At 42.5% G+C, this 12,677-nt stretch overlaps 1 protein-coding gene across 1 annotated transcript in view; it reads right to left on the bottom strand.

Moving 5' to 3' along the window:
- SRMS (src-related kinase lacking C-terminal regulatory tyrosine and N-terminal myristylation sites) overlaps positions 1–12,677 on the bottom strand; it is a 50,087-nt gene that overhangs the window by 16,999 nt on the left and 20,411 nt on the right. Inside the window, exon 3 of the mRNA XM_061631002.1 lies at positions 3,592–3,758. Coding sequence (XP_061486986.1) covers positions 3,592–3,758 — 167 coding nt within the window. The remainder of the gene's footprint in view (positions 1–3,591; positions 3,759–12,677) is intronic.

Below are 12,677 nucleotides of genomic sequence, written 5' to 3'. Positions count from 1 at the left end.
GGCCTGTCTGAGGGGAAATATTGGTATACCTCTGCCAATTCCCCTTTGATCAGATTTGATAAATATTGCATATATTTATCTTCCGGTAGGCCCCACATTTGAGCTGCCTTTTCAAAGGTGTTGAGGTAAATTTGTGGATCTTGTCCAGGCTCAAACACTGCAAAATCTTTTGGTGTAACCTTTATCTTTGTTTCATTTCTGTCCTTTCTTGTTTCATCAGAATGAAACTTCTCTTTTTCAAATTTTAACTTTTCCACCTGTATTTCAGCATCCACTCTCATTCTCTCAATTTCCAACTCCCGCTGCTTTTCTTTTTCCCCAATCTCCATCCACAGTTTCATCATCTCAATCTCTCTGTCCTTATCTTTTTCCTCACTTTCCTTTCTCAACTTCTCTCTTAAACACTCTATATAAGCGGGATTGCTTGAATACCCTTCTGGGTTCTCTTCTCTGTCAGGTTGTTTTTGTTGGACAGATGCGAATGCTATCAGTGCTACTCGCAGTTCATCTACCCCTTTACCCTTGTGAGCTAAATTGAATGTTATGCACTTCTCCACCAGCTTCTCCACTCTTTTCATCTTTATATATTCAGCCATGTTTTAGGAGTTCACTCACACCTTGCCACACACTCTTTGCCAGTCACTCTCACAAGTAATCTTTATTTATTTCTTTTTGCCACACCACTTTTAGGGACTCTCTATTGTTCGTATCCCACCGCTCCCACCACATGTGACGCCCTTCCCTGGTTCTCCCTGTCAGGTTCCCACCTGCTTGTGGCTACTGCCTTTCACTAGGCACCACCAGGGATACCACCAGTCCGGACCGTCCTTTATATGGTTTCTCACTCCACTCTAGCACAGATCTCACTAGATCCCCCTGCTAGGCAGCACCACCAGTCACGCCCTACAACCAATACTCCCAGAGACTTTGCCTTAGTCTCTCTCTAGCTGGTTACTTTTGTGACTGCGTGCTTATGCTGTTCCCAACCCCCTTGTATCTTTATAGATAACGCATACAACTCTGGGTTGCTCTGGATACTTGAATTGTTATTATTCCTCCCTTCACCGCTGCCACCATTAGATACTGTTTCTGTTCAGCCTTGGTAATTACCTTGCCCTCCCTTCTGGTATGTATATCCCCCAGCCAAGGATCAGGCCTTTGGTAAACCAAATAAGTATTTATTAAATATCAGAAATAACAAGATTAGTTTTAGAATGTTTCACAAGCGTATGGTTTCATCTATTCCTCTTTTATACTTGACTTATTATTAATCAGAACTCCAACTCCCTCTTTCTCCACACTCCCAACATCCACCCAGATTCAACTGTCATTCTTCCATTTATACTCCCAGCCACTCAAACGCTCAGCCAATCATCCAGCATTCTACTGCTCATGTACTCCCCCCTCCTCTTTCACTCCACTTACCATATGTCTTCTATATAAACAGCACTTACTATATTTACCCTACAAGCAGAACCATCACATGCGTGTTTGTGTATGGAATTACATCCCACAGGCAACAAAAATCTGAAATGCAGTGAAAAAAAATGGTGGCCAACTCCTTACAGTCTGATGGGCTGAAGACGGAACATTGGAAGTTACCCCATACAGACTCAAATCCTTGGTCAGTCCAGCTCAGTATTGTCTACACTGACGGGCAGCCGCTCTCCAGGGTTCCAGAGTGGATTATCTCCCAGTCATACCTGGAGATGCTGAGGAGTGAACTTGGGACCTGCTGAAGCTCTACCACTGAGCTACATCCCTTTGTCCATTGATTTCAACTCTTTTAGGTGTGTGGACACATTTGGGTTTTTGAGTGAGGCAGAAAGAAAGAAAGTGTGCTCACGCAGACTTCACTTTTCCAAAGAATATGAGTAAAAGTCAAATCCAGTAGAATTGATCTGAGCCTGGAAAAGCTCATAGAGCTGAAGGAGGAAGTGGGAAAGAGCAACACTTTTCCAACTTCCTCCTTCAGTTCTGTGTACTTTTCAAGGGAGAAAAAAGTAACCAGCCTCACTACTTTATGACCAAGTGGGTAGTGAGGGGAGGACTAAGAGGTCTCATGGCACCAGGGAAAGAATGTAAGGGTGCCATTGTGCCCAAAGGGACCATGTTGGTAACCCTGGGAGTAGGTTTTTCTAATTCTGCATAAGATTGGGCTGTTAATTGGTTTAAAAGGCTTGGTTAAGGTTAGAATCATAACTCTGGATTATAAATCTGGATTATAAGAACTACCAAGGGTTTAGTTGTCCGGAGTCGCAGGGGGGTTGTAGACCTGTTACATTTTTGGGAGCAGGGTCCCAGCCACGTCCCTGTGTATGAGCCAATCAGCATGAAAAGGGAGCATGTTAGCCACTGAGAAGAGTCCTTGGCCTTTAGTACTGATTAGAGCCAATTAGGGTGAAAGAAGGTAAGTCAGCCACTGAGAAGACTCTTCTCAATAGTTAACACAGCCTCCCCTTTCATGCTGATTGGCTCCTAGGGATTTCTGTTGTACTGGAGTGTGGACTCATGGGATGACAGGGAGAGCAAGGGAGATGAGGGAAAGTGGAAAAGAGGACATGGCTGTGAGGGGGCGTGGGTGACTCATGAAGGGACCCTGCACTTCTGAATTTGCCACCACCCTACTGAGAACTACATCCAGAAACCAATTATTTCATCTTGCTTGAGTCGAGGAAGGTAGGTGTTGGTGGCAAGTATAAATGAAGACAATAGACAGAAGTTTCTAGGTATGGCCTGGCTTGGGGCCAGGAAAAATCTGGCTAGCTTCTGCAGGTGGCTGGGAGTTACTGAATCCGTAGCAGGAAACTGGGTGGGTGATTGTGAATGCAGGCAGGGAGCCAATCCTCATTTTTTTAGTCTGATCTCTTCAGCAACTCCTGGTAAACATCAGAAACATTGAACTGGGTGCTGGTTCTAAGGCGGAGGAGAATCCCGTCTATCCCATGGGAAAAGAAAAGGGAGAAGTTTCTTGCGGCTGAATCATAATTTTGTCTCATTGAGAAATTCCTACTTGTGTGATATAAAATCATTTACAAATTGAATTTAACAAAAAACTTTGAAATTGGTGTGTGTGTGTGTGTGTCTGAGAAACCCATAAGCACCATAATTCAGATTTCAATTTCCAATATAATAATAAGCACTGAATTATGGATAGAAAATGCAATATGCATTGAATTATGGAGAGAAACATTTTTCCAATAGAAAAACATGCATTGAATTATGGATTTCCCTTGAATAACGTGTCCCAAAACCCAGACAAATTTCAGACATGGGGTGTATGAGTTTGACATTGTATAGGTTGCAATACAGATAAAAATGACTAGCTGGATAGACAAACCGGAGAGAAGAGTGTTTATTCTGAGTGTTTAGACAACAGAGCAGCCCCGTGCTGGCTGAATCTGATGGGAGTTGTAGTCCAGGACATCTGGAGGACACCACATTGGGGAAGTCTGACACAGAAATATTGAACAGACAGAGGAGGACAATAGGGATGCAGAAGGCAAGAAGTAGACAGAAGTAATGGACAGGACAGAAAGGAATGACTGCTGATGCAGGAAAAGATATTCAGCTCTGACTCCCCATACCTACCTTCTGGATGCAGGGCTGAAGCAAGGGGCTCTGTATGACCTTCCAGTTGATAGTGTAATAGGTAAGGAGCTGCTCAAGATTTGGAAATGTGTGCCTCTTTTCCAAGTAAAAACTTCCTCCGGGCTCCTTGTAGATTCTGAAGTGTCGCACTTTGGTATGATTCCGAACTGAAAGTGAAGGGAAGGAGAAAGGAAAGGACACAATTTGTGGCAGCTTTGTCCCCAGGTTCCCTAACCTGATCAGTGCTGGGACACCCAGCATTTTTAGTCCAGCCTTTATGGTTCACGCCGGTGATATATTTTCAGGAATGTAGAAATGGCTAGTTTATTCTGCGTGGCACTACCCATAATGTCCCAGACTCCAAGCACTTTCACAGTTATTTGGATGCAAACACCTGCACAGGTATGGCTCAGCAGAACTCTGCCAAGTGGATTGCAGAAACCCCAAGGTTCAGTCTAAGGAAATCTGTTTATCTGGGCCTTGCTAGGCCTGCAGAACCATCAGTTTCAGCAAACAGCACAGCAGCCATGGCAAACAGATGACAAGAATGAAGGGATTCAACTGTGTGCCCCTTTTGTGCAGTTTGCTGGGAACCTTTTTGCTGACTCCCAGAGACAGTCGTGTGAGACCTTGGCATCATCATACTATCAGCATAATAAAACACTTGATAAGAAGATCAATGGCATCTCAATAAATGTGGAATTATACACGTCGTTGGAATATCTGAAAGACCACCTCCTCCGCTACAGATAATGATGGAAGAATTTGTTCACTCCAGTTCTCTGTTTCTCATTTTTCTAATCTTAAATTCAGTTCTCCACATTTTTGCAGCAATTTACCAACTTGAAAACAATCTTCATGAAAATTCTTTAGCATTTTAGTTCAGATTTCTCCTAACAAACACATATCTGTATGCAGTTTTGACTAATTACACAATTTTGCAAACCATTTATCTTAATACAGTGCATTTTTGCATGTTACTTTCACTAATGTATTCGTTTTTAAGCACACCTCCCCTTATACTTGCATTTGTTTAAAGATTGTTTGGTTGGAGAACCGTATTGCAAAATTCCGATAAGTGCGAATTTCAAAGGATGGCTATATTTCAGTTCTCATATTGTGCATATTTGATAGATTCAGCTTCGAATGTGAACTGAATTGAATTTCTCCCCCTATACCTACCTACAAACCCTCCTGCGTGTTAAGATCAGCAGAGGGGGGTCCTCTTCGTAGTTCCACCGTCTATGAAGCTCAGAGACAGTGGTGGCCTGGGAGAAGGTATTCTCTGTGGCAGCCCCTAAGTTGTAGAACCCTTTCCCCACAGAGGTGCACTGGGCACCTTCACCATATTGTTTTTGGTGAATGCTGAAGCTGCACCTCTTTATCCTGGCTTTGGAAATCTGAGCTATACAATTTCAGGAGTCATCCTATCCTGTAATTGCCTTTTGTTTTTAAACTTTTTTAAAATAACAAATATTATATTGTTGCAAACTACCCTGGGACCTAATGGTGGAGGGTGGGTAACAAATCAAATCAAATCAATAAACGGTTTTGGAGAAAAAGGGATGTCAGGGGAAAGCAGGGGTCCCAATTATACTTTCCATCAGATAAGATTATGGTAATCTATAACTTACATTTTATATGGGCTTACTTGATGTAAAAGATGGGAAATGGCATCCTCCTGATCCAGTTTCTGATCAATCTAAAAGATGTTCAAAGAATTATTCCTCTCTCTTTCTGTTTGCGGCCAGTCAGTCTCTACTTCACATGCTTTGTCCCAGCTGAAGGCCACTGGATCCTAGTCCACAGCCCTGGATGGGTAACGATTAGTTTTTCCTCAAAACATCAATATGCCAGGGAACTTAGAAATTCTGTTTCATGACTAGATGGGCTGGAGGAAGTTAGATGAAGGCCAAATCCTCAAAATTATATTTTATAAAAGTACTATTTTATTTTTATTTATTTATTTATTGTACTTATATACCGCCCCATAGCCGAAGCTATCTGGGCGTTTTACAGTAACTATATCGCTAACTTGGAAAACCTCCAGCCTGGGGAGGTTATCATACTCTGGACACATAATGAGAAGACGTGACTCACTAGAAAAGACAATAATACTGGGAAAAACAGAAGGGAGTAGAAAAAGAGGAAGACCAAAGAAGAGGATTGATTCCATAAAGGAAGCCACAGACCTGAATTTACAAGATCTGCACACAGTGGTTTATAACAGATGCTATTGGAGGTTGCTGATTCATAGGGTCGCTATAAGTCACAATCAACTTGAAGCCATATAACAACAACAATGTTCATAATATGCCTTAAATGGAGCATTGTACACCAGTGAACTGACTAATTCATTTCAGTTGCAATCTTGAGTCTGTGGTCTTTATATCACCAGTTGTGCTTTACTCCCTGTCTCACAGCGTTGCTAATGAGCAAATCTGAACCCTGATTAGAGTGCCCAATTAACTTTGGTGCTTTGGCCAGGTAAGCACTAACACTGATTGATCCCCACACTTACAAAACCCACTTCTGTTAGAAGAGAATTTGGCACCTGACTGTTCTACCTAAAGGCCCAGGCTTCTTAAACAAGGAATCCAAACTCACAATTCCATCATATCTCCACAGGCTCAGCGCCTTTTGTTTTCCTCTAAGTTCCCAGGATAGAAGTATATCTGGAATGCAGCTAGTGATGCTGGAATAATTTGTTGTTTAAGGGCTCAGTTAAGTTCAGGCCAGTTCCTTGTGCAAATTCCAAGAGAAAATGAAGGGTTTCCAGCAGCCTTCTCCTTTGGGGGGGGGGGCACAATATGAAAATCATCCCCTGGGGATAGGGATGGGTGAGAATTTCAGTTCACATTTGAAACCAAATCTATCAAATTTGCAATTTCTGAAACAATATGAGAATTGAAACACAGCCATCTTTCAACATTCAGACTTATTTGAATGTTGCGATACAGTTCATCAACCAAACAATGCTTACAAAAATGTGTATGCTTGTTATTTATTTTATTTATTTAGTTTAATTTATATACCGCCCTAAGCCCGAAGGCTCTCTGGGCGGTGTACAAAAAGATAAAAACAAGCACAATATATAAATACAATAAATAATAATAATAATAATAATAATAATAATAATAATAAAAAACAATAACGAACCAAACAACATCCAAAATACGGAAATGCTGTTTAAAATACACTTTAAAATGCCTAGGAGTATAAAAAGGTTTTCACCTGGCGCCGAAAAGATAGTAGCGTCGGCGCCAGGCACACCTCATCAGGGAGACTGTTCCACAGTTCGGGGGCCACTACTGAAAAGGCCCTGGTTCTAGTCATCACCCTCCGAGCCTCTCGATGGGATGGTACTTGGAGGAGGGCCTTAGATGTTGAGCGTAGTGTATGGGTAGGTTCATATTGGGAGAGGCGTTCCACCAGGTATTGCGGTCCCATGCCGTGTAGGGCTTTATAGGTCAAAACCAGCACTTTGAATCTAGCCCGGAAACAAATAGGAAGCCAGTGCAGACGGGCCAGAACAGGTGTTATATGAGCGGACCTTCTGGTCCGCGTCAACAATCTGGCCGCTGCATTCTGGACTAGCTGTAGTTTCCGAACAGTCTTCAAGGGCAGCCCCGCATAGAGCGCGTTGCAGTAGTCCAATCTAGAAGTTACCAGAGCATGAACAACTGAAGCGAGGTCGTCACTGTCCAGATAGGGACGTAGCTGGGCTACCAATCGAAGATGGTAAAAAGCATTCCGTGCCACCGAGGCCCCCTGGGCCTCAAGAGGCAGGGAAGGATTGAAAAGAACTCCCAAGCTACGAACCTGTTCTTTCAAGGGGAGTGTAACCCCATCAAGAACAGGATGAACATCCACCATCTGAGCAGAGAAGGCACTCACCAACAGCGTCTCAGTCTTGTCTGGATTGAGCTTCAGTCTGTTAGCTCCCATCCAGTCCAATGTCGCGGTCAGGCAACGGTTTAGCACGTTAACAGCCTCACCTGAGGAGGATGAAAAGGAGAAATAGAGCTGCGTGTCATCAGCGTACTGATGATGTTAAGGAAAAGTGTGCACAAAAAGGAACATATGAGTGAAAATAACATACAAAAATGCATTATATTAGGAGAAATTGTTTGCAAAAATATGTGTGTCAAAACTGTGTACAAAAATGTGTTTATTAGGAGTAATTCGCACTAAAATGCTGAAGAATTTTCATGAGGATTTTTTAAAAAATCAAAAATTGCTGCAGAAATGTGGAGAACTGAATTTAAGATTGGAAAAATGAGAAACTGGGAGGAACAAAATTAACAGATCTTTCCATCCCTACCTGGGGGTTCCCCAGAGACAGGAAGGTGAGATAAGAACTAGGACAGCCAGTTAGCACATTGCCAAAAACATGGGATATGCATCACCAAAAAAGGATGAAAGAGGACATAGATTTGCAGTTTTCATATGCTAATTTATTTGTATACATGTACATTTAGAAATAATTACTGTAACTTAAATAGAAGTACAACACATCCCACCAAAGTGGGGAGCAAGATTGTGACCAAGTGGAGGTGTGTGCCTGCCTGCTCTGTTTGCTGACCAGGTGCTCACTGTGAACGAGCAACTTCAAGCTGCCCCTCCCTCTGCTTTACCTTCTTCTAGCTCTTTATCATTAAACCAGACTTGAACCAGACCCCTTCAGAGAGAGGATTCCTTCAAAGAAAGGACTTTCCTCTGTAAAGTAGGTCACATGGTCATCCTGATAAGAAGACTTATCAGAGGGCCTGGCAGGAAACAATCAGGGTTACATTTATTTATTTATTTATTTGATTTGTATCTTGCCCTTCCTCCCAGCAGGAGCCCAGGGCGGCAAACAAAGCGCTAAAAACACGTTAAAACATCATAAAAACAGATCTTAAAATACATTAAAACAAAACAGAGTTAAAAACATTTTTTAAAAAAAACTTTAAAAAAGGGTTAAGAACATTATTAAAAACATATTGAGCAATTCTAACACAGACGCATTTATGGAGAGATTTATGGAGAGATAATGGTTTGAAACGAATGCTGACGAAAGTTAAAGAGGAAAGCACAAAAGCAGGACTACAGCTGAACATCAAAAAGACTAAAGTAATAACAACAGAAGATGTATGTAACTTTACAGTTGACAATGAGGACATTGAACTTGTCAAGGATTATCAATTCCTTGGCACAATTATTAACCAAAATGGAGACAATAGTCAAGAAATCAGAAGAAGGCTAGGAATGGGGAGGGCAGCTATGAGAAAACTAGAAAAGGTCCTCAAATGCAAAGATGTGTCACTGAACACTAAAGTCAGGATCATTCAGACCATGGTATTCCCAATCTCTATGTATGGATGTGAAAGTTGGATGCTATTGGAGTTCGCTGATTCATAGGGTCACCATAAGTTCTAATTGACTTGAAGGCACATAACAACAACAACAAAGGGGGGAAAGGCACATCTCTATGAACCAGGAATAGGGAATTTGTGGCCCTCAGATGTTGGACTCCAGCTCCGATCAGCCCCAGCTAGCATAGCCAATTATCAGGGATGATGGGGATTGTAGCCTAGCAACATCTGGAAGGCCACAGGTTCTACGTCCCTGCTCTAAACTTATGTCAGTTTTATACTAGTGTAACTGTCATGGCTTTCCCCAAAGAATCCTAAGTATTGTCATTCTGAGGTGCTGAGAAGATTCAGTAGATATCCCTAGCCCCCTTTCACAGAGCTACATTTTCCATGATCCCCTGAGAAGAAGTGACAGCCAAACCAATAAAAACTTGTGGGATAGATTTGCCTGAAGAATTTGCTGTCTTTCAGGTTTCCAACCCCACCATTAGACAAAATGAGGCAATAACCTCAGGTGGGAAATGCTGGAGGGTGGGTAAAGGCAATGAAGTGTTGGAGACCAAAGTTGTGTGCCTAATCTCGCCTCCATTGTCAAATGATACGGAGGATACTCCAGTACTAACATTAGATTGAAATACCAGTCCATTCAACTTTTGTCCGTGGAATAGGGTTGGGGTGGCATCTTCTTCTTCACCTCGGGCAATAAAATATCTTGGGCTAGGCCTGGTTTCCAAACATGGTGTCCACCTCTTGGAGAGACCCAAAGATTCAAATTGTGGTCTCCTGTGTGATGGTTCACTCAAAAACCCTGTCCCATCCATTACATTTCTGGAAGGAAATCCAAAGACTGCCAATGACCTGAGTCAATAGTAAGAAATCTGACAAATCACCAGGCCCGGATGGCATCCACCTGAGAGTTCTCAAAGAACTCAAATGTGAAATTGCTGATCTGCTAACTAAAATATGTAACTTGTCCCTCAGGTCCTCCTCCATTCCTGAGGACTGGAAAGTGGCAAATGTAACGCCAATCTTCAAACAGGGATCCAGAGGGGATCCCAGAAATTACAGGCCAGTTAGCTTAACTTCTGTCCCTGGAAAACTGGTAGAACGTATTATTAAAGCTAGATTAACTAAGCCCATAGAAGAACAAGCCAGCATGGCTTGTTCTCTTACTCCCTCTTACTCCCAAGCCTGGGTGTTGCGCCTCCAACTTAGTTAGTTAGAACTAGGTATGCCTTCCTATCTACTATGTATTTCTATAAATAAAGTAGCTTTTCTTATTTTACTAAGTCTTACGTCTCAGTGATCTCAATGCAGGGTAAAAGCCTGCTACTTAGGTAAATGCACACACTGGCACACACGCATTTCAGACCGCTGAGTTCTCTGCTTAACAAATATACAAATTTACACAACAACAGTGTACACACCAGGATGTTAATGTTAACGTGTCAACAAGCATATAGATAGAGGTGATCCAGTGGACATAGTGTACTTAGACTTTCAGAAAGCGTTTGACAAGGTACCTCACCAAAGGCTTCTGAAGAAGCTTAGCAGTCATGGAATAAGAGGAGAGGTCCTCTTGTGGATAAGGAATTGGTTGAGAAGCAGAAAGCAGAGAGTAGGAATAAACGGACAGTTCTGCCAATGGAGGGCTGTAGAAAGTGGAGTCCCTCAAGGATCGGTATTGGGACCTGTACTTTTCAACTTGTTCATTAATGACCTAGAATTAGGAGTGAGCAGTGAAGTGGCCAAGTTTGCTGACTCTCCAAACTGAGTGAATGGGCGGAAAAATGGCAAATGCAATTCAATATAAAGAAGTGTAAAATTATGCATATTGGAGCAAAAAATCTGAATTTCACATATACGCTCATGGGGTCTGAACTGGCAGTGACCGACCAGGAGAGAAACCTCGGGGTTGTAGTGGACAGCACGATGAAAATGTCGACCCAGTGTGCGGCAGCTGTGAAAAAGGCAAATTCCATGCTAGCGATAATTAGGAAAGGTATTGAAAATAAAACAGCCGATATCATAATGCCGTTGTATAAATCTATGGTGCGGCCGCATTTGGAATACTGTGTACAGTTCTGGTCGCCTCATCTCAAAAAGGATATTATAGAGTAGGAAAAGGTTCAGAGGAGGGCAACCAGAATGATCAGGGGGATGGAGCGACTCCCTTACGAGGAAAGGTTGCAGCATTTGGGGCTTTTTAGTTTAGAGAAAAGGCAGGTCAGAGGAGACATGGTAGAAGTATACAAAATTATGCATGGCATTTAGAAAGTGGATAGAGAAAAGTTCTTCTCCCTCTCTCATAATGCTAGAACTCGTGGACATTCAAAGAAGCTGAATGTTGGAAGATTCAGGACAGACAAAAGGAAGTACTTCTTTACTCAGCGCATAGTTAAACTATGGAATTTGCTCCCACAAGATGCAGTAATGGCCACCAGCTTGGATGGCTTTAAAAGAAAATTAGACAAATTCATGGAGGACAGGGCTATCAATGGCTACTAGCCATGATGGCTGTGCTCTGCCACCCTAGTCAGAGGCAGCATGCTTCTGAAAACCAGTTGCCGGAAGCCTCAGGAGGGGAGTGTGTTCTTGCACTCGGGTCCTGCTTGAGGGCTTCCCTCAGGCACCTGGTTGGCCACTGTGAGAACAGGATGCTGGACTAGATCAGCCACTGGCCTGATCCAGCAGGCTCTTTTTATGTTCTTATGTACGTGTGGGTCACACAGATCTGGTTTTTCTGTGTGAGTATTTGTGCACTTTCATCAACACATTAGCACTTTCAGTGTAAATGTTTCCTGTCCACACTAATGGGGGGTTCCTCAATGGGAAGTATGTGTGCTATATGTTGTTCTCCCCTCCCCTCACTTACTATTTCCCTGCCCTCTGGAAGTTCTGGAAACCTGAGGTCCATTGTGGCCATGTGCACAGATATTTGTTTAACTGTGTGAGTCCACACCTTTTTTTTTTAATTGTTTGTCTGTGGAATATCACAATAATTAACTTACACCGAAACCAATCTTTCAAGCATGTTTCACAGTGGGCAAAACTGCCAATGTTTAAAACTATTTTTGAAATACGTGTTTTTCAATTTATCAATTTTGCGCAAAACAGCACTTTCAAAAATAAATGTATATGTGTGTGTAATGCTGGCCCCACCAGGTAGAAAATCAGCAGCCTACCAAGGAGCACCATGCTGGGGGGGGGATGGTCAGGCAGGCAGAGGCACAGGTGCCTCTGATGTCCACACCTCCTCCCCCTAACCCTGCAACACAGAAAGCTGCAATGAAGCTTGGAGAAGAACATAAGCCAAACATTTCACATACAAGCCAAGGCAGGACAGGGAAAGTGATGGGGGTAGAGGGGAGCAATTTGGAGACAATATCTTTTTTGTCCCTTTCCCTTTTTCTTTTCCACCTCCTGTACTTGCAAGGACTATTTTTATTTTTAATACAACAATTTTGTGCAAAAGCAGTTCTGCACAAAACAGTTTTTGTTAAAAAATTAAATTAATGCAAAAGTACCTTCAGCAACAACTGGTGGAAATAGGCACACTGCATTCTTCCCTTTGGGCTGACAGAAACAAAATAGCTAGGTTGTGCTCAGGTGATGAGACAAGGGAAGTAGGTGGTGGTGGCAATAGGTGGCTTTCAGGAAAACATTACCACACATGTTAAAAAAAAAACCACAACCACCTACACAATGTGCTTCAGTGCATCCATACTT

Source organism: Rhineura floridana, chromosome 6, assembly GCF_030035675.1.
Source record: "Rhineura floridana isolate rRhiFlo1 chromosome 6, rRhiFlo1.hap2, whole genome shotgun sequence".
Classification (NCBI taxonomy): domain Eukaryota; kingdom Metazoa; phylum Chordata; class Lepidosauria; order Squamata; family Rhineuridae; genus Rhineura; species Rhineura floridana.
The sequence above is the reverse complement of the archived record's forward strand: the minus strand, read 5'-3'. Positions and strand labels throughout refer to the sequence as shown.